Here is a 20,519-nt window from a genome sequence, read left to right as displayed (position 1 = left end):
AGCCCAGGAGCAGGTAGGGTATGAAGCAGACAGAGCAGGAAGCAAAAGGCATTGCAGGAAGAAGATTAAGCAAAGGATCACAGAGTGAAAAACAAAAGGCACAAGAGCAGATCGGGCAGAGGAAAAGGACTGGCATGGCATTCAGGGAGGGTGCAGAGCCTTTCAAAAGACTGGTCTACATTGCTCCAGTTTATGCTCATGTCATGGGAATCAGATTTCAACCCAAACTACTTCTCTGCCTTACTGAAGTACAACTGTGCCTTACTAATAATTCTGAAAGCAGAGGAAAGAACTTCTCTATAACTGTCATCTGTTCTAGGGCAAGGTGAATGCAGGAACTTTCTGCTCATCCCAGGCACTACTAGTGACTGAAAATCTATGTCACTGTATCTTAAGTAAGCAAATACTCTTGGAATGCGTCATATTGTGTTAAGTCTTATGAAAAATACTTTCTGTAGCACACAGAACAATCAGGAGCACAGCTGGAAAACTTTCCACATCATGCAAGATACTGATTCTACATATTCCCCTCTGGCTGATGATTGCTACTGCCTTAACAACCAAGAAAAACTTTAGTTTTCTGAGAGGGCTTCTGCCCATTACAAAGTAGCTGGAGGAATCTGTCCTGGAACAAGTTTAGTGCAGAAAAGTTGCTACAGAAGGAGGCATTTCTACATAGACTCAACAGATCCCTTTTCCTGCTCTCCAAAACTCCCTCAGTATTCCTTCTACCATGTTCTTCTCTGCCCCTTTCCCCCAACATTATGCCTTGTACATCTCCTCTTCCTTCTACATGTCTCTGTTTTTTGCCCTCTTACTATGAATCTTCCTCCCCCTTCTTGAGGAATATTCTTTTAATTTCTAATAACTCCTTCTCCCTCCCCTACTCTTGAACTGTTAAGACACCTTTGAGAAATAAATGGACTTAATAGTAAAATTAATAGCCAAAATAGAGCAGCAAAGGATGACTTTGGGACTCCAAATAAAAAGGGGGAAGGGAGATGGTTCTCTTATGACTGTGACTTGATAATCATATGTGGACACTCAGGCTTTGCACAGACATTACAGCTAGAAGTTCAGGAGGTTAGACTGGGTTAAACATGCACCCCTACCCTCCCCCCAACCAAATCTAACTCAGTAATTAGATATGTGCCAGGAGCTTGATGTAGGTAAGTCAGGGTAGGCAGAGGGACAAGCGGGATCAGGGGGCTAGCTGTTTCTAAAGGGGGCCTAGTGGGATTGGAGAAGTTCTCTGATCCCATAAAACTCTCTCTCTTCCCCTACACCCTCCCCACCACCCTTTTACCCAATGTTGCCAAACTGCCCCAAATTCTGCAAACTGCTCCCAGGGCTATCTTTACTGGTATTCACCAGTGCCAGGAGTTTGACTGAGGTGAGAGGGGAAGGAGGGTTTTTGGGGCTGGCAGCTTTGTAGGGGGTGGGATTGACAGGACCAAGGGAGGGCTGGTGGTTCTGTGAGGGGGATTGGCAGGATTGGGTGGAGCTCTCTCTTTTCCCCCCCAACCAGGGGCTAATTTTTAGCCTCCTGACTCCTTCCATCCTAGACAAATAACTCCCCCCCCAGCAAATCAACCCCCACAATCCTGCCCACCCCTCCCCTTACCCTGACTTACTTCAGTTGGCTCCTGGCACCAGCCACCACCAGTAAAATCTGCACCTGGAGCAGCTCACTGGATTGCAGGGGTTGGTGGGCTGGCGGGGGTAGTTGGTCAATGAGAGAGGAGTGGCCAGGGGGCTAAAAATAATCCAGTGCCAGGGGGTCTAAGAAAAGTGCAGTCCCAGGGCTGAGGCCAGCAGCAGGGCTTTCCCAGCTCCAGGGCTGCATTCAGAATGTATACAGAAGTTCAGTTAGACTGGTCTATCTGTACCCAGTCTAACTTAGCACACCTTTGAATTACGGTTAAATTAACTCAGGTCGGCTATTTTTTGACTGATCTAACCGTCCTGGAACTGCTGTACAGTTCACACTTAGATTGACTTAACTAGGGATCGAAGTGTAAGATCTGTTCATGAGCGAACTAAATTAGATTGGGTGGCCATTTTTAACACAGTCTAAGCTCCCCCTAACCTCCCTGAATGTCTGTACCTACCCTCAGAGTTTGATTTTCAATGGACCACTTTAAACACAACTGCAAAATATCTGCTCTGCCAGCACAACTAGGCATTTACAACCACAAAATTTAAAGGAATTTTCCTTTACTTATACACACAAATGTTTAGTTTTTCATGAAAACATTTACTGGAAAACAGACAGAAAATAGCTTCTTTGGACTGACTTATAGCTTGCATCATATAGATACAATCCAACAAGTCACTCCCAAATGAATACCAACCAGCAGTTGTTCTTAGAAAATAAATATCCTTTTGTTGTGAGATGTTACACAGGACACTGGGAGAGACCGTGTTAGAGCTGGTGGGTGGAATAGCTTCCTTCAGTTCAGGCTAGATGAGGGAATAAGTGAATCTACCTTTGTTTAATGAAAACAGAAATAAGAACCACTATTCAAAATACATGCCATCTATAAGGACAATATAACCTCCCCTTCACCCCACCCTTTGAAATATGTCATCTTAGGGGTTTCAGTGGGGACTGAAATGACATACAGGTGAGGGATAGATTTTGTTGCAACTTCATATCTATGTGAGAGAAAAGAGGAGCAGAAACACGCCAGTAACACACAAAGAAGGAAAAACAAACCTAGAGTCAGAGAAACTTGAGAGTAGCCCTGAGAAAAATCTTAGGAGAGAAAGATTTTGGGGGTGAACACTATCTAAAAGAGGCTTAGAATTATAAACAAAGAAATGGTTTCCTGTCTGAGTCCTAATGCGTACAAGGAAACAGGATTTTATTTACTTTCTTTATAAAAAAACAGGACTGCATCATAGAAAAAAAATGACTCCCATCAATTTCTCCTCCTAATGGAAACACAAGACTCCAAAAACTGGCTAACTCTTTGAATTAGCAAGACTATATCAGTACAAATAAATACATATTCTACAGTACTTTTTTCAAGTACCAACCATTCCAGTTCACTCTCACGGTATCTATATTTGGCTTTGTTAAATTCTCTCATGTGAGAGATTAAAAAAATATTATGATAAACTGAAAAAAAGTTTCTGTAGTCAAATTTGATGTGGTATATATATTAAAGAATGCATCTTCCTCATTTTGTAGGTGACAAGATGGAGCTGACATTCATTCATTTAAAAGAAAAATCTATAAACAAGCAATTAATGCAGCATTAAACTTTATCTGCACCTTCATAAGCAGTAAGTTACACTTCTACCAAATATCAGCTATAACTTTTAGACTCACCGTGCATTTGTTTGGCTTCTCTCCTGAGTGAACTCGCATGTGAATCAGCAGTTTGTAACGGGCATTAAATGGCTTGTATCTTCGAGGACATCCTGCCCAGAAACACGTGAAGTCCTCTCCCTTTCTCTGGTCTATATGAATCTTTTCTATGTGCCGCACAAGTTCCTCTTGCTGCTCATAAAGAGCACTGCAATCTATCCAACGGCAGCAGTGTTTACCATTAAAATCATCTAGTTCACCATCCTCGTCTAATAGAGGGCCCTGGCCAGAAGGAGGCAAAGAAAGTTGATGAGAATGACTTAAGAGGTCTTGTTGATTATGGTGCTGATGTGCATGGTAAGGGGGTGGTGGACCTTGTGGGGGAGGAGGAGGTTGTGGCAAAGGTGGAGGAGGAGGCAAATTAATTGCGCTGCCTGAAAAATCATCCACACGTTCACTTTTTAGTATGTTCATTGGCTGATTGTCTACCAGAGGCATCCCTTGTTGAACCACCATGTTGTTCATGATGGCTGCTTGCAAGCTACTTTGCTCCAATTGCTGCATCCGCTGGTATTCCACAGTTCCATTTTCACTGTAAGCTGGGAGGTTGACATTGCCATTAGCCATGAAAAGACCTTTTTGAGTGTTTGGAATAGAGCAAGACTGGGGGATACAGCTTCCTCTTACTCCCAAAAAATGCCCATAGACCTCAGGCTGAGGGGAGATGTTTGCTGGTGATGTCCTTGAACCATTTATGTAGGCAACCAGAGAGGTTGGGGATGTACGGATGATTGTGTTGAAGTCAATCCCAATGCCATCAGATAGAGGGGACAGAGAGAGGGCTCTTTTTTTGGAGCGAGCTGAATGAGACCTTGTTGAGGAATGGCGAGGACTAGGGTAAGGGGAATGGTTATTTTCCATACCAAACAAGTAAGATGGCAATGAGTTTGATACACTGTTGCTCGACATAGATGTTCCAGGTGGCAAACTCAGTATGTCCCCTAACTCACTGCCATTTTGGGAGCCTTGGTTGGAAGGAAGAGAAGGAAGAATCCTGTACCCATGAGACCATTCTTGTTTCACACTTGGAGTTGACTGACTTTCTGACAGGCTTAAAGTTGTGGAGGCTAAAGACTCACGTGACATGAGAGACCTGGAATAAAGGCAGGAAAAACAATGATAGTGGTTTTAGAAAGAGATCTTAGAAGTTCAATGCACTAACTTATATTTGTTCTTTTGTCTTCCTGGGTTAAGCTCATAATGTTTTTGGACCAAATTTTTAAAAAATGGTCTTTAATTGTATGCGTTCAAAGATTTGCATCCTAAATTACTCCATCCATAGGCACATCCTGGGATTGCATACATAAACAAGACAGCTAGAAACCCAATGGCCCTGAAAAAGGAACTGGAAATCTGTAAAGCATTTCAAGATTTGGGATGAAAATTGATCCAAATGTCCCTGGCTTTGCACAGCTGAAATCAATGGGAACTTTATCATTGACTTTGAGAGGAGCAGGAAAAGACATTAAGTACAATGCTTTATGTTTCCACTTCTTATCAAGCCAATATTACTTTGTGTTAGGTGTACTGCCTATCTACCTTTTGACAGTAGAGGTAGAGAAGAAAACCAGAGGTTGATCCACAAGAAAAAAAAAAAGGCTAAGAAAAAATAATAGATTATCGTATGTGCAGGATGATTAATAATAATAGTATTATTTATAATTTCAAATAAAACAAGTTACCAGCTATGTCTACTCTGCAGTCACCATGACACCATTGTAGAGACTTCAGCTTGTGCTAATAAACCAAAATTCTCGCTAGCTTGGGCAATGCCAGTAGCATAGAACAATATCCTAATTCCAGTTAAATGAAGAATTCTATCACTGAAATGAGTGGGAGCAGGGATAGGAATAATGGTTCATGTGATACTCACAATGAATAAGATGTTTACCAAATTTCCATAAATGATGCAGTTGTATGTTGACTGTTCTTGACAAGATTCTGTTTGGTACTACGATTTTTCATCCCCCAAGATTTGTAGAACTTTTTATCTGATTATTAAACCTAGGAGAGTGCATGAAATACAAGGCAAGGCCAAGCAGGCAAGAAAAAATAGGTGGATTCTGACACTAGCTTGTACATTACTGTTCAGTTTCAAGCTGAAAAGTCCTCCATGTGCTTGTTTTTATTGTAGTACTTATTCTCCAGAGTCTTGGAGGCACAGCTTGGGTGGCTTCTATTACTTAATATGACAACATTTTACAGTGGTTAACAGTCAATTGACAGGGGAAATATATCAGTTAACACTAATTTCAGATTGTTAAATTCTATATTGTTTCATAACAACAAAGTCTTATGTGTTGGGTACCACTCTTGAAGTATTCCAGGAGTGGAAGTGAGGCTTAGGGAACTACAATTTCCTCCCTGTTCTCTCTGCTCCATGCACTAGTCATTTGCAGCTCCCCTGTCTGTGGTATAAGCAAGAACAGAGTAATAACATTTGATTTGTATATGCTAATTTGTGGAAAATAAAACTGGGAGGGAAGTTGGTTTGACTAATTTGGAATGGATATTTTCCTCTATAAGACAAAAACTGCCCATCCTTTTAACACACTTTTTTTTATAAAAGCCAGGCACCATTGCCATCTATGCCTCAGTTTCAGTCCCACTGAGAAAGATACTGATTTTTTAAGTGAAAAGGAAGAACACATACTGATTCAATTTAAATGAAGTTCCATTTAAAAAAAAAAGGAACTCTGGGCCAGAATGTCAAGTATCCACAATTAAAGTCAGATTTTCATAAGAATTCAGCTCTCATTTAAGCATTTAAATAAGGACAAGCTTTTGAAAAAAATTCCACACTCAAATGCTGAGTTCTTTGAAAAATCTACCCCAAAGCTGCCAGTTAGTGTTTTGAATATATATATCTAGTGCAGAGTTTAGAGATCCAAAATACATATATAACAAATAGTTAGATTCCCAGCTGATGTTAATCCACAGATTCTTTTGCTTCCTTTTATGTCAACAGAAGATTTGGATCAGAACCTTTTGGATTTACTTACCAGCTGCTTCTGTTTATGCAAAGAATTACCCTTATTCTCTCTATGTAAATGCAGCTGTGCTGTAACCTAAACTGTAGGTTAAAACTTTAGAAATGGACATGAAACAACAGTGAAAACTGTTTTCTTTTTCTTGCATATCATCATTGAAGTTCAGCATTCTTTCTTTGACCTCAGAGTACTCTGCATTTTTTTAGCTTCTGACCTGCTCTCTCACTGAAGTAAATGGGAATTTTATCACTGATTGATTGAAAAGACGGCACAAAGGTGTTCAGTGTAGTGCCTATGGTAGAGGTTCTTCTTCCCCATATAATACGGGGTTTCTCAAAAAACATAGATTTTCTGGAACAAAATATACATTTTGCTGGTTTTTCTTTCCATTGGGAAAACTGAAATGAAACATTTTGTTTTGAGTCAGTTTCATATTAAGTTGTGTCAGATTGAGCTTCCACAGTGCTTCATGGGAGTCCAAGTGTGGTACAGTGAAGGAGATACTGGGTGCATCTCCGCCTGCACTTTAATGCACAGTGGACTATTTTACTGTCCACTGAAGTGGCACATAAAAAACTATGGCATTATACTAATGCACAGTAAAATAGGCTACTATGCATTAAGCATCACCTAAAAAGTGTGTGTGTTGTGCTACTTCACATTAGGGCAGCCTAATGTACATTAATTTAGTACCTCACATTGGAGGTACTAAATTTAATGTGTATTAGCAAAAGTGCATTAATGCTCGTGTAGACGCGCCCACTGTTCGGCAGGGGAGCACGTGACATAGGGGACAACAAGATCATGATCTATCCAAACTAAAAGCTCTTAATAGCTTGTAAGGACATGTACTGGATAAAGAATTAATTTGGCAAATCAAAAAGCACAAAAGGTTCTTAAGAAAGGCAATCTTCAGAGGTGAAATGATGGAAATCCTCTCTTCACAAAGTATCTTATAATAGAAAAAATAGTCTAATCTAGCCTAGTCAGATGGTAATATTGTTTTTAACCATTTCGAGATTATTCCTGGGCTTGCAGTGAGGTCTGATGCAAAAGAAGATACATGAAAAACAGCTGTATATTGTAAATAAGAATATTTACACTATAGCACTACATACAACAGTTATATGCTGTATTTTAAAATTTTCAAAAGTGCCGAAGTCACTTAAGACTCTAAGTCATATTTTCAAAAGCATCTAAGTAGGCTCCTAAGTGACCCAGGTGCTATGAACATTTTATCAACTGCATATACCACTAACATGACAGGGGTATACTGTATTAGTAATGGGGTGGTATAAATAGCAGGTCTTCTTTTTCTATAATGTCTATGATCCTCTAATACTTACATTTATAACCTCAATAACCATACTGGAATTTATATATCCATGGAGATAGTGTATCATGAGCTTGACATCAGTGTTGTTTACTAGACTTGGGAACATTACAGCATCATACCAAACATAAAATATAGAGAACCCTTGTTCCAAAAAATTGTGGGGATTTTTTTTTAAATTTCTATCCCATAAATCACTTCTTGCACTATAACTTTTTAAACTGGATAAATATAATTTTTGTGAGTTGTGAGCACAATATCCAGTAGAAGAACTACAAAGCATGGAAAAATTTGGACCAAGTTTCACTGTTAGTTACAATGATCTACACCAAGAGCAGGATTGCTATATATACAGTTCCTTTGGATTTTTCTTATTATAAGAGAGTGTAATTTGCTCCATTACACTTTTCTGAAAAAGCTGCATGGTAATGACCTATATGACAGAAAAATTAAACATTTTTATCTGTAATACAGAAGAGAAGAAATGTAACTCAGGACCTTGTATCAGAAGGAGGTATATTCAAGCTGGAAGCATTCATTGCCCTCTGTAAGCTAGGACTGATGTGGTTGCAGCCTGTTGGGACCTGGTTTGTAGGAGGCGATATAGGTCCCAGTCGTTGAACTGTCATAGGGCTGCTGGTGACTACTAAATTGTTGCAGCTGCCTTTTCCAATGGACTTGCACCGAGGCCCATAGCCAAGGCTTCCTAAAAATAAATGAGGTACATTAATATTCATGTCCCTTTCCACAAGAAAAAATAGAGCATTCACATTATATTGCATCCATCTTTATGGTACCCATTGAGGAAAAATTATTGGAGCTGCCCAGGTTGGAGGAAAAATGGTTGGGAGCCCTATAACTTCCATGTAAATAAATACTCTGAAGAGGAATCAGTTCTGCATGCTAATCAAATACAGACTAATGGTCTTAAATGAGAAGAATATCTAGGTTAGGTATTGGGAAAACTACTGTTGGAATAGCCGGGGGAACAGAGTAAGCTACTGAAGAATCACCATCACTACATTCATTATGTATAGCAGTGTCATAACTAAGGTGTGTTTTAATCCATCCCTGTAGATAAACTCAGAGCTCTCTAGAAGTTTATTCACATGACCATGCTATAACCAGAATCAAGCTAGGAATCAAACGTACTACACCCAATTACTGGGAGGCCACTCCATTGTGAGTTTCTACTTAGATAAGGACAAGGCAATATCTTTTAAAGGGGAGCACATGTTGCATGTTTTACAATATGGGGCAGAGTAAATACTGCACCTTGCATTGCCATAGAGCTCTAGAAGGAATTCTAGCTGAGTTCATCAGAATTTCTCTCAGGGACAAGCCTCCTGGACTTCCTTCCTACCACACATAGGTGGTTCAACTCTTAATCAGTGCTGCCTTGCTTCAAAATAATGGGCTATTATAGAGTAACATGGCATGATTATTATGGGTTTTGGCAAATACATCTACAAAACACTCAAGGTATTCTATATCCTAATGGTAACAATCTCAAACTAAAGGATGAAGGTTTAAGCGATTGCTTTTATTAATACAAGAAAAGATTAATGCATTTAAGTATATGTCATGCTTATGAAAGGCACATGATATCAAACAAGCAATTTAATTGACAGGGTAGTTAGAAATGATTACCTAGGCTGCAAACAAGCATTTGTTGCACCTAGTCTCGGTCTAGAACAGGGGTGGGCAATTATTTCAGCTGGAGGGCCCTTACCGAGTTTTGGCAAGCTATTGAGGGCTACATGGCTATTGAGGGCCGTCCCTTGGCAGGTACCCCACCCCCTAGTCAGGGCTGGAAGTCCCGCCCCCTAACCCCTGACTTTTGCCACCAGAAGTCCCTCCCCTTGCCCCCGGAAGCACTCCTTTCAGCAAAGGGGTTTGCCATCTCAGAACCAGAAAAATACCAAATTATATTCTAAAAATCAAACATCTACAACATTCATTAATTTGATTTCAAAAAATATTTTTGTCCTGATTTACATGTTGCATAGTTTCATAGTTTCTAGGGTTGGAAGGGACCTGAACAGATCATCAAGTCCAACCCCCTAACCTGGGCAGGAATGAGTGCTAGGATCATAATACCCCAGCCAGATATCTATCCAACCTCCTCTCGAAGACCCCCAAGGTAGGGAAGAGCACCACCTCTTTTGGGAGCCCATTCCAGAGCCTGGCAGCCCTAACCATAAAGTAATGCCTCCTGATATCAAGACTGAACCTGCTCTCAATCAATTTGTGGCCATTATTCCTTGTTATCCCAGGTGGTGCCCAGGGGAACAGAGCCTCACCTATTTTCCTCTGGTCCCTCCTGGTGAGTTTATAGACGGCCACCAGATCCCCTCTCAGTCTTCTCTTGTGAGGCTGAATAGATTCAGGCCCTTTAGTCTATCTTCATAGGGCCTGGCCTGCTGCCCCCGACCATGTGAGTGGCCCTCCTCTGTACCCTCTCGAGGTTAGCCACATCCCTCTTCAACTGCAGTGCCCAGAACTAGACACAGTACTCCAACTGCGGCCTAATCAGCGCCACGTAGAGGGGAAGGATCACCTCCCTAGACCTGCTTGTGATGCATCTGTTGATGCATGACAAGGTGCGGTTAGCCTTACTGACCGCTTCCACGCATTCATGGCTCATGTTCATCCTGGAGTCAACAATGACTCCAAGATCCCTTTCAGCCACTGTGTTGTTGAGAAGGGTGTTCCACAGCCTATAGGTATGTTGCAGGTTCCTTCTCCCTAGATGCAGCACCTTGCACTTGTCTATGTTGAATTCCATTCTATTCTCATCTGCCCACCTCTGTAATTTCTGTAGTGTACATAGAGAAGATTGTATAACAGCTTAAAATGAAGTCTTACTCTTGACTATTGTGGAAGGATGTGGGGGTATGGGTGGTTGGCTATAGGTTTGTGAGAGGCTGTGGATAGGTAGGGGGTGGGGGGTATGGGGTTGGATAGGTGTGGGATTATGGGTGTGTATGTGGGGTGAGGGAATATGTGAGTGTGTGTGGATATGTGGTGTGCAGGTAGGTATAGGGTTTGTGAGGGGCTGTAAATGTGTGGAGGCGGAGGGTGGCTGGGATGTGTGTGTATGGTAGTGTGGAGGGGGTGTGGGTATATGTGTATGGTGGCATATGCATGTGGGACTCACCCTACAAACACACACACACACTCCCTCCCTCCCTGCCTCATTGCTCACAGCCCCCACCGTGGCAGTCACTTCCCCATCCCCCACATGCTCCCCACCCACAGCTTCAGCACCACATAGTTCCTAGCTGCATGGCCAAGACTGCAGGATGCAGCAGGAGCTGGCCTACCCCAGCCAGCGCCACACTGAGACAGCCAAGAATCGCAGGGGGCCAACCAGCTCCTGCTGAGTCCTGTGGTCCAGTGATGCAGCCAGGAACCACATAGTGCTGAAGCACCTGGCCAGCTAGCAGGAGGACAGCGAGGTGGGGAGAAAAGGCAGCGGCAGGCAGGAAAACAAGGAACTGGCAACAGCAGGCAGGCAGGGCAAGTAGCAGTGAGTGGGCGGGCAGGCAAGAGCACGCAACACCTGGGGGGGGAGCATGGGGCCCACAACGGTGCCCCAGGGCCAGGGCTGGCAGAGGCCCAGGAGGGGAAGTAGGGATGTGGGGCTCAAGTTGGCAGGGACTCTATGGAGCCAGGCCAGCTCCCCACTCTTCCTGCTGATGCAGCTCAGTCTGGCTTCAAAGAGCCCCTGCCAACCCAGGCCCCGCACTCCTGCTACCCCACCCTGAGCCCCTGCCAGCCCTGGCCCAGGACACCAGCACATGACCTGTGCTCCCACCCGCCCACTGCCACTCACCCCCCCCACCTGCTGCCACCATTTTCCCACTTTCTCGCCTGCCACTGCCGCTTCTCCCCACCCTCCCCACCGGCCAGCCAGCCACTCTGGTATCACATGGTTCCTGGCTCCATTGCCAGACTGCAGGACTCAGCAGAAGCCAGCCTGGCCTGGACCTGAGGATCAGACAATCACCCACAGTTCTCCCCTACCTCCTGCCCTCCCACCCCCGTGTTCTTAGCTGAAATTCCCTCTTTGGTGGAAGGAGCCAGGGAACAGCCCCAGGATCCCAGGCCAAAAGCCTCTACTAACAGAGGCTTCCAGCTGGGGAGGTGGGGCTGGGCAGGCCTTGCTGTTGCAGCTGCTGGGTCCTGCCGCCAGCTCCCCCTGGGTCCTACTGCCATTGGTGCCTTGTCATCTTTGGCAGGAGAGGCAAATAATAATTAATTTTCTAAATGTTTTAGGGGCCCCGCAGGCTAGATAGAATGGCCTGGCAGGCTGGATGTGGCCCACAGGCTGTATTTTGCCTGCCCCAGGTCTAGAAGGTGGTTTACCTTAAGCTACATAGACCTAAATTAGGAGTGGCACGTACAGCAGTTTGCCAGTACTAGGAGCAGCATGCGCACCTCCTGAGGTGCACTAACTTAGATCGGGCACACCATTTCTGGCCAATATAAACCTCTTGAATGCCTGCACAACTGGACATTTACATTGACCTAACCCTAGTTAGGTTGATCTACATGTAATGCCTGTACATACCCTTAGCTTTTTCAGATCTCTGTTTCCTGTTCCTTGTTCCAAATCCTCCACAAGCAAGGACAACATAATGATGAAGAGGGTGAGAAGTCCCTCACAGGAAATCTTGTACCTTCACTCTACTTTTGAGTTCTGTTATGTAACTCTGATGGACATTTCTTATTAGAGGGTGCTCAAAGGGTTTTGAATTTCACAAAAGAAGCATTTTAAGGCTCTTGTAGCACAGGCAGGCTTAAAAAAAAAGCCATGTCTTTCATTCTCTTCCAAGTCAAATAGGATTCCTCTAAATATTAGTAAAAGGAAACAAGGCAAGTCATTTTATAAACTACAAATGAAGTTGTAGATGTTTTAAAAAAAAGAGCAAATAAGATTTATCTGTATCCGTTTCCCATCTCTTTGCTTCTTTGACAAACACTTTCCTTTCTCTTTATTTTAGTAATAATAATACTAAAGAGTAATACTCTTCTATATATGTAAAAAGAGTGATCTTACATATGTAGAAGTCATTCGAGCTTCGAGGATCCTAATGTGCGGTGTATAAAATGACCAAGTGTTCTAGTTTTCTGGGGCAGTCTCAAATGTTAGTGATGTATCCCAGTGTCCATGAGGACTCTGTGAAATAGGACTGCTTGTCCCAAATTAGAAAAATATGGTCCCAGAGCTATGCTATCTAGTGCCAATAGTAATGCCAAGTAGTGAAGCAAGATGCTGCTGAGGGAGTGCAAAGGAAGATTACCTCCTGAACCAGAAGTAGTATCACCAGGCATTTGTACACGCCACGGGATTGACACTCATTAATTTACCTTGCCTTAAAAATTTTAACACAGGTTATTTTGGTGTATCATGTTTGTGTTTACACATCATGGGCTTTTAAGCAAAGTAAGTCCCATGTGTAATTCCCTGAAAATTCCAGCAGGGGAAGCCAAATACCAATCTACCTTGGATTGCCCTGCCCCTGCTCCCACCAGCCAAAATAAAGCAAAATCCCTGACATCTGGTTAGGTCAGGCAGGGCGGGGGCAGAGCCTGGGGCTGCTGCAGGGCTGGAGGGGTGGGAGTTGCCTCTGAGGGCAGCGGGAGTGAGGGGCACTGGCAGAGCTGGGGGGCTGCAGGTCAGGAGTGAGGGGCACCAGCAGAGCTGGGGGGCAGGGGGCTGTGGGCCCCCTGTACTGCATCCAGGCAGGTTTTTTAAATTTCTTCCCTCCCATTCATTTTCAACATGGCCACTGCTAGGTAGAACTACAGTTCCCAGAACACCTAGTGGTAGCCATGTTGAAAACAGACCCAGGTACTACCCCCTGCAACATGGGAGGAAGTACACACCGGCTGGGGGGAAGGGGGTCCATGGCATGGCTAACAGGGTGGGGGAGGCCCTGAATCTGCAGCGATACAGCCACCTCTGGCATGGGTGACTAGTGCCACCTTAGTCAGGGAGGGCGCATGCCCCCCCAGCAACCAGTCAGTGACTGGGGGAGTCCCCCTGTGGCCAATCTCTCTGATCACAGGGGGGTCCCCCCGGAAGTGGCCACGGCACTCCTGTAAGTGCCTGTGGTGCTTCATCTGACGCTACCATTCCCTGGCTGGCGCTCACACGGGGGGCACTGATGCTCCCACTTGCCCCCCCTGCCTGTTGCCTCAGCAGGGAGCGCAGCCTGTCAGGGGGTGCACCAGAGCTCTCAGGGGGTGCAAGTGCACCCCCATGCACTCCTTACATGTCAACACTGACTTCTGGAGTGGAGCAGGGAGGAGTGACAAGGAGGAACAGGGTGCCTGGTTCCCAGGGGCTCCCAGCAAGCCTCTTGCATACACCTAGCACCCACCAGGGTGCTGAGGTCAGTGGGGTGGGGGCAAAGCTGCCCTCAGGGCATCACCGCAGTGGATGCACCCAGGTGTGGGCTGCCACCCCCTTGACACAGCTCAGGGGAGCCTCGGGGATGGCAACCCCTTCAACCCACGTATACTGCAGGCACAGGATGAAGTTGAAGGATCTGGCCTCTCCTGGCCTCTGCATCCTTCCCCCTCACACAGCCTGTCTCAGCCCTGCTGATAATTCCCCTCCATCCATCATGCAGAAGCTAATTGTCGGCCCACAATGGCTGCACCTCCTGAATGGGCTTTTGTGCGCCTCTCCAGCCTGGCACGGGGAGCAATCACTCTGCAGGCCCCGATAGGGCCCTTTGTTCCCACAGGCCCCTGCCACTTCGAGACTCCCCCGAGATTAATGACAGCCCATTTCCATGTGTGTGGCGGATGGGTGGGGGGATCATCCATCTTCTCCAACCTGAAAGCCGCGGGCAGGGTTCAGTCCCAGAGCTGCATCCCACTGCCCCCCGTCATCACCCACGTGGGGTCCGTGCAGTATCCAAGGCAGAAACAAGGCTTCCCCTGATTCTCCTGGCTCAGGTTTGGGGACAGCAGGGAGGAGAGGGGGGTCCCACCTTGACCCTCACCGAGGGGAAAGGTGTGTGGGCCTCAGGTGCCCTGACCTGGGCTAAGCCCCAGCAAACTCACTCCCCTTGTGACACAGGGGAGAGAACAAAAGAGATGGAGCTCTTTTTAAAGCAAAGCAGCTTGTCATATGTTTCAAAAGAAAATAAAACTAGTTGAGTATAACCACTGTTTTGATGCCCCTAGTGGTAATGTTGCTTTTATTTTTTTAATCCTAGCAGGGAGGCAGGGTAACTTCTCCATGTGTACTATGTGACAGAAGACAGTAATCCAGGAGAACAAAAGCCATGCTAAAAGCTATCAGGGATCATGGTAGGGGTGATATCTTTTATTAGACCAACAAGATTTTTGCAACACTTTTTTTTAATTTCAAGTTTTTGGGCACAAACACCCATCATCAGGCATTGGAGAAAAAGTTTTAAAAGTTCTCCTTTTGAAAGTTCATATTTCATAGGATTTCACAGAGTCAGTGGATGGAAAACTCCTCTGGTCAGGCAGTTCTTAAATGATAAAAAGTCTCTCAGCTCTCTTGTGAGGCTATATTGATGCAAATTTGCTTGAACAAAGGCAGGGGCAGTCTCAGGTTTCAGGTGATCACAGTTGCTTCAGACATTCCAAAGAGGGCAATTATCACCTTTCTCAAGCCAAGCTCCATCTCAAGAGAGGCTGAGAGATTTTCTTCCCCACCCCCCGCATCCCATCCCACCCAGAGACTGGAGATATTTCTAGGAACACACACACAATCCTGATCCGCAGCTCCCCAGCTCTGCTGGTGCCCCTTATTCCCAACCCACAGCCCCCTGCCCCATAGCCCTGCTGGTGCCCTTCACTCCTGCCCCCCAGCCCCTGCCTCCCAGCTCTGCCAGTGCCTCTCACTCCCAACCCACAGTTCCTGCCCCCCAGCTCTGCCAGGGGCCCTCACCACTGACCTGGGTCCATTTTCAACATGGCCACCACTAGGTATTCTGGGAACTGTAGTTCTACCTAGCAGCGGCCATGTTGAAAATGAACTGGGGAAGGAAATTTATAAAACCCAATGGGATGTAGCACTAGGAGCCCACAGCTCCCATCCCCCAGGTCTGCCAGTGCCCCTCATTCCCACCCCACAGCCCCATGCTCCCCCAGTCCTGCTGGAGGGGCCCCTGCTGTCCCCATCCTAACCAGGCTGGAGTGTGGTGACTCTTATCTCATGCAGGCAGCAGTGTGCGTCTGGCCCCAGCGCAGGCTGGAGGGAAGAGGGAAGGTTTGTAGCACCCCCCTGCCCTGGGATGGAGCTGCAACCTTGCACCAGTTCAAAGCACCATCTGGGGGACAAAGGGGTGGACTAGAAAAAATCCACAGCACTATCTGGTGGAGAAAGAGGGTCATTACACATCTTTGAGTGCTTTTGTGTTTGCATGACACAAATCCATAGATATGGCAATGTAAGCAGCAGCAATGCCAACTAAAACATGTCCGAGCAGCTTTAGTTTAATGTGATGAAAAGACTTTTAAAGTGGCAGGTCCCAATCGTGCAAAACAAATTCAGTTGTGGTGGCGTAAATGCGAAATCTTGTGGCGTGTACAAATGCCGACCATGTTCTTATAGTGCTGCACCCAGCTTAATTCTGACACTCCGTACTCCATGAACATGCCGACATGTATCAACATCTCAGCAAAACTGATTAGCCTGTTCACAGGTCTGCACTACAGGAAGCCACAATAACCAGAAGTGGAAGTAATGTAAACTACTTCTGGTTCTGGAGGTCTGTGGCTCATCCAGAACTGTTTCTCAGATTTTGCTCCCTGGAAATTGGTTGCTTTTGCTGTATAAAGTTAAACTAATATACAGACTTTATACAGTAGTTGTTTCATTACCATCAAATACAGCACCCATAGTTGAAATACAACACTTATTTAATGAGACTCATCATAATAAAGCCTACAATTTACACACAGTAAAGAGTACTGCACTAACTGGACTTCAAAGGAAAAAGAGTGCAGGCAGCCCTTAATAACTCAACTTAAGTTCTAAGTTAGGTGTTGGGTTCAGAGTCCTCAAATGCAATTCTTTATAGGGCTGCTCAATGACACATATGGTACCAAAAAAACAGCTGTGCACTTGCCTTCTGGTGTTACTGAGGTCTCCTAGAGAGGTTCAAGCATGTCCAAATAAAAGGGGGAAGATTTTTTTTCCTGCCTAAACATTTACAATTTATTACTATGCAAAAGTGTACTATTTAATAAGCATTTCCAGGCGTGTCTACCCAAGACACTTACTGTGCATTAGCCTAATAACACTGTGCAGTAGCACGGAGGTTAAAAACCATGCTAACAGCGTACTGTGCAGTGTTATTAGGCTAATGTGCAGTAAGCATCACAAAGTAACAGTGTGCCGCCGCTACTGTGCAGTAACTCTAGTTACTACGTATTTAGTTAGTACTTTATTAAGCAAGTACTAAACTAAATGTGCAGTATCTACGGCACATCAATAAATGTGTAGATGCTCCCACCATGTATTTTCTGGGACCTAACTGGAAACCAGGCAGGAGAATCATAGTTATAGGTGGAAAAGTTACATAGTCTGAACTCATACGTACCTTCCTTTCCCCTCAAGGAAAGGAAAGGAAAGACTTATCAAGTTGAAAGGGTGCCTCCATCTTCAGAGAATCCAAAGAGTTTTTTGTAGTGTTGGGGTTTCACAACAAAGGGAAAGCATGCTACAGTAATAGAAGCCAATTCAGACTCTGCATATAACAGCAGAAAAATTGCTTAAATGATTTGTAAAGAAGAAGAATCTAGTTCAGCAAACTTGTTCATAATTTTAAAAAGAACAGCTGTAACTCAGAAATTTGACAAATGCTAACTGATTTTTTTTCTTGTGTGATAGCATAGTGGCACACACACCTAGCACACTCCCAAAAAATGTCAAACAAAAAAAACATCCATTTTCTTAAATCCAAAAAGAGAGAATCTAAGAAACCAAAAACTGTAAGCTTGTCAGGTTTCCATTGACAGGAAGGCCACATTTTGCTCAGCTTGTTCAAATGAAAATTTGAAACCATACAATTAGATTGTTGTTTATACATGATTAGACATGAGCTCACCTGAACTTACACACCCAAAAAGTCAGAAATGTGATCAGTGCAAAAAGGAACTATTAACACAGGAACACAAGCCCAAGTACATTACAATTTTCACACGAGTAAAAGATCCAATCTTGCAGGCTCTACATGTATGTCGATTGTGCATTTAACTACAGAAAGTGCCCCAAATATATCCAAAAGATTTCTGAAAGGGAGAAGAGAAAAAACTCAACAAAATAGAAAAAAGAAGGTTAATTTTAGTGATAAGACCAAACAAGAAATAAACTGTAAGTCATTGGCAATAGGAAACTTTTTCCATCTGCATTCCTCTACCTCAGAATTTGGAAGGGAGTGGCAGCTTTTTGTTACACTTTTAGTTGTCTGGGAAGAATAAAGATGGAGTTGAGGAAGCAATCTCTACCATCCAAGGAAATTTTTTATCATATAAGAATCTGCTGTTATTAGCTAGCTATTTACTCTCTCTTGTACCTGTGAAGCAATTATGAAGTGGGTAGAAGATGCTACCAAAGCAGAACGATAGCATTTTATTTTCCCTTTTACAAAACTGCGAATGCCTCTGCAAGGTTCAGAGAACTGCAGAATCAGAATTGTATTCTTTTAGAGTCTGATCCAAATCCAATTAAAATAAATGACAGCTTTTTCACTGATGTCAATAGGTTTTAGATTAGATCCTATATTCTAAAAAAAAACAACACATTTATGAAACAATGACTGATATCTTAAAAAAACAGAGGATCAATTTCTCTTCTCACTGGGCATATCTACATGAGATGCTAACTGTGCAGTAGCTTAATAACACTGTGTAGTAGTGTGCTGGGCAAAAAACATATTAATACACTACTGCAAAGCAGTATCAGGCTACTGCATAGTACGCGTCACTAAAATCCCAGCGCTACTGCACATTAATTTAGTACTTGGTTATCCATGTACTAAACTTAATGCTCAGTAACTATGGTGCATTAATGAACGTATAGATACTCCCACTTTTGCAGGTTTAAAACAGGTGATGTCCCAGTGAAGTACAAAATTGCATAAGAATAGTGTACAATTTATTCCAAACTGACATACTATGCATAAATCAAAACTGCTTTTCATCAATTATTAACATTAATAGCTAACAAGGATAAACAGAAAAATACTTTATGGAAATGTTTTAATCCATCCATTTCCTCATTCCTGAGCCTGGCTATTTTCCCTCTTTGCCCTCAGTATTTGGTTAATAGCTAAGCCTCCCTCATCTCTGACATACAATAATATTCCACGGGAATCTTCCTAAGAATACAGTCAATATGCACAGAGTACAGGAAATTCTATCTGCCATATAATGGCAAATTTAAATTTAGATAACACTTTTTTAGTCATCTCCTTTTCATGCCATTATGAAGGGGAACAGAGGGAAGAGATGAGATGGAAAATATCTATTTACACACATTTTCTTCTAGTTAGAAATGATGGTTGTAACAACAGCTAACTGTTTCATCTTCTACCTTTAACCTCCTATCTTAGCTTCTGCTACTTATAGAGCTTAGTCTATATCATATCATCAGACAATGAAACTAGTTTTGTTTCTGTATCTTTAATAATAAATGACCTATAAATAAATGTATAGCAACATATACAAAATACAAAAAATGTCTATACAAATACCCCAAAATACTGTAGTATAGCAAAAAAAAATCATTAGGAGGTCTCAGGAGTAAGGGTAATACCTGAAACTACTTAAACTAAATTTTTAATTGTCTGGATATCAAGTCAACAAGTTCCCCTTGAACTGTTTTCCATTCCTTCCCACCCTGCAGTGCAGTCTGTTATGGGCACTATAGTTGCTCTAAGATATACATCTTCACTAAAGCTAAAAATACACCCCGCAGGGTTCTGTTTCAATGGGTTATCCAAGCAAGAGGCTTTGCCTTTACAGTGACTCCAGCTAGATCACTTCCTCATGGCCCACATGAACAGCTGGGTTTTAGCTAGGGAAGATCTCACAACCTCACTCCTTAGAGCTATCAAACAACTGTAGTCAGGCCCCCCTGCTTAAAGCCTCCAACCTTATCACTGCTGAATTCTAGGGAGCTGGTGTCTTCATCCCCGTCACCTCTGCTTGCCATTTTCTAGATTCAGGAGACGCAGTAAGAGTCACTACCCCCTGTCTATCCAGATCTGAAGGAGACAAAAAGTAGCTACCTTAAGGAATAGAGAAGGAAGTAGTCAAAACATATGACACCTCTAAAGAAGGCAGTAATGTTAGCACTGGGTGTTAGTCCACACCAATTCTAGAAAAAAAGGCTAGAGACAGGACCGGCCCACAATTTTTTGGGGCCTCCTGCAAGAAAATAGTTTTTGGGACCCCTGCCCTGAAGAAGTCGGCAGTGGTGGCAGAGGGTGGTTGGCAAGCAACCGAAGAAGGTGGTAGTGATAGCGGGGGGGAGGAGGGGTGGCAAGCAACTGGACACAGGGGACCCCCTTAGCTGAGGCCCCTTTTGCAGTGTAGGACAGGCCAGCCCTGGCTAGAGAGGAGGAGGAGGTAGCCAAGGAATATGCCTTGTCTCCAGCCTGTGAACATTTGGGAACTTGAACTGGTTCACAGGTAGGACCAGTGCTCTGAATCCAGCCCCATTTCAGCAGGCCTCAGGGACTGTATTTGAACTAAATAGATTTAAACAACATTTCATTATATCTGATCAAAATTTCTAAGGGTTTCATAGTTTCATAGT

General features: G+C 43.7%; 1 protein-coding gene across 1 annotated transcript in view; it reads right to left on the bottom strand.

The window, feature by feature from the left end:
* Positions 1 to 20,519, bottom strand: part of GLIS3 (GLIS family zinc finger 3) — a 441,718-nt gene that overhangs the window by 327,237 nt on the left and 93,962 nt on the right. The window contains exons 3-4 of the mRNA XM_019517632.1: positions 8,198 to 8,405; positions 3,338 to 4,469 (exon numbers count right to left, since the gene is read on the bottom strand). Of these exons, the coding sequence (XP_019373177.1) occupies positions 3,338 to 4,469; positions 8,198 to 8,405 (1,340 nt within the window). The remainder of the gene's footprint in view (positions 1 to 3,337; positions 4,470 to 8,197; positions 8,406 to 20,519) is intronic.

Source organism: Gavialis gangeticus, unplaced genomic scaffold, assembly GCF_001723915.1.
Source record: "Gavialis gangeticus isolate Ggan-Ray unplaced genomic scaffold, GavGan_comp1, whole genome shotgun sequence".
Taxonomy (NCBI): Eukaryota; Metazoa; Chordata; order Crocodylia; family Gavialidae; genus Gavialis; species Gavialis gangeticus.
Note: the sequence above shows the minus strand (reverse complement) of the source record. Positions and strands in the feature narration are given on the sequence as shown.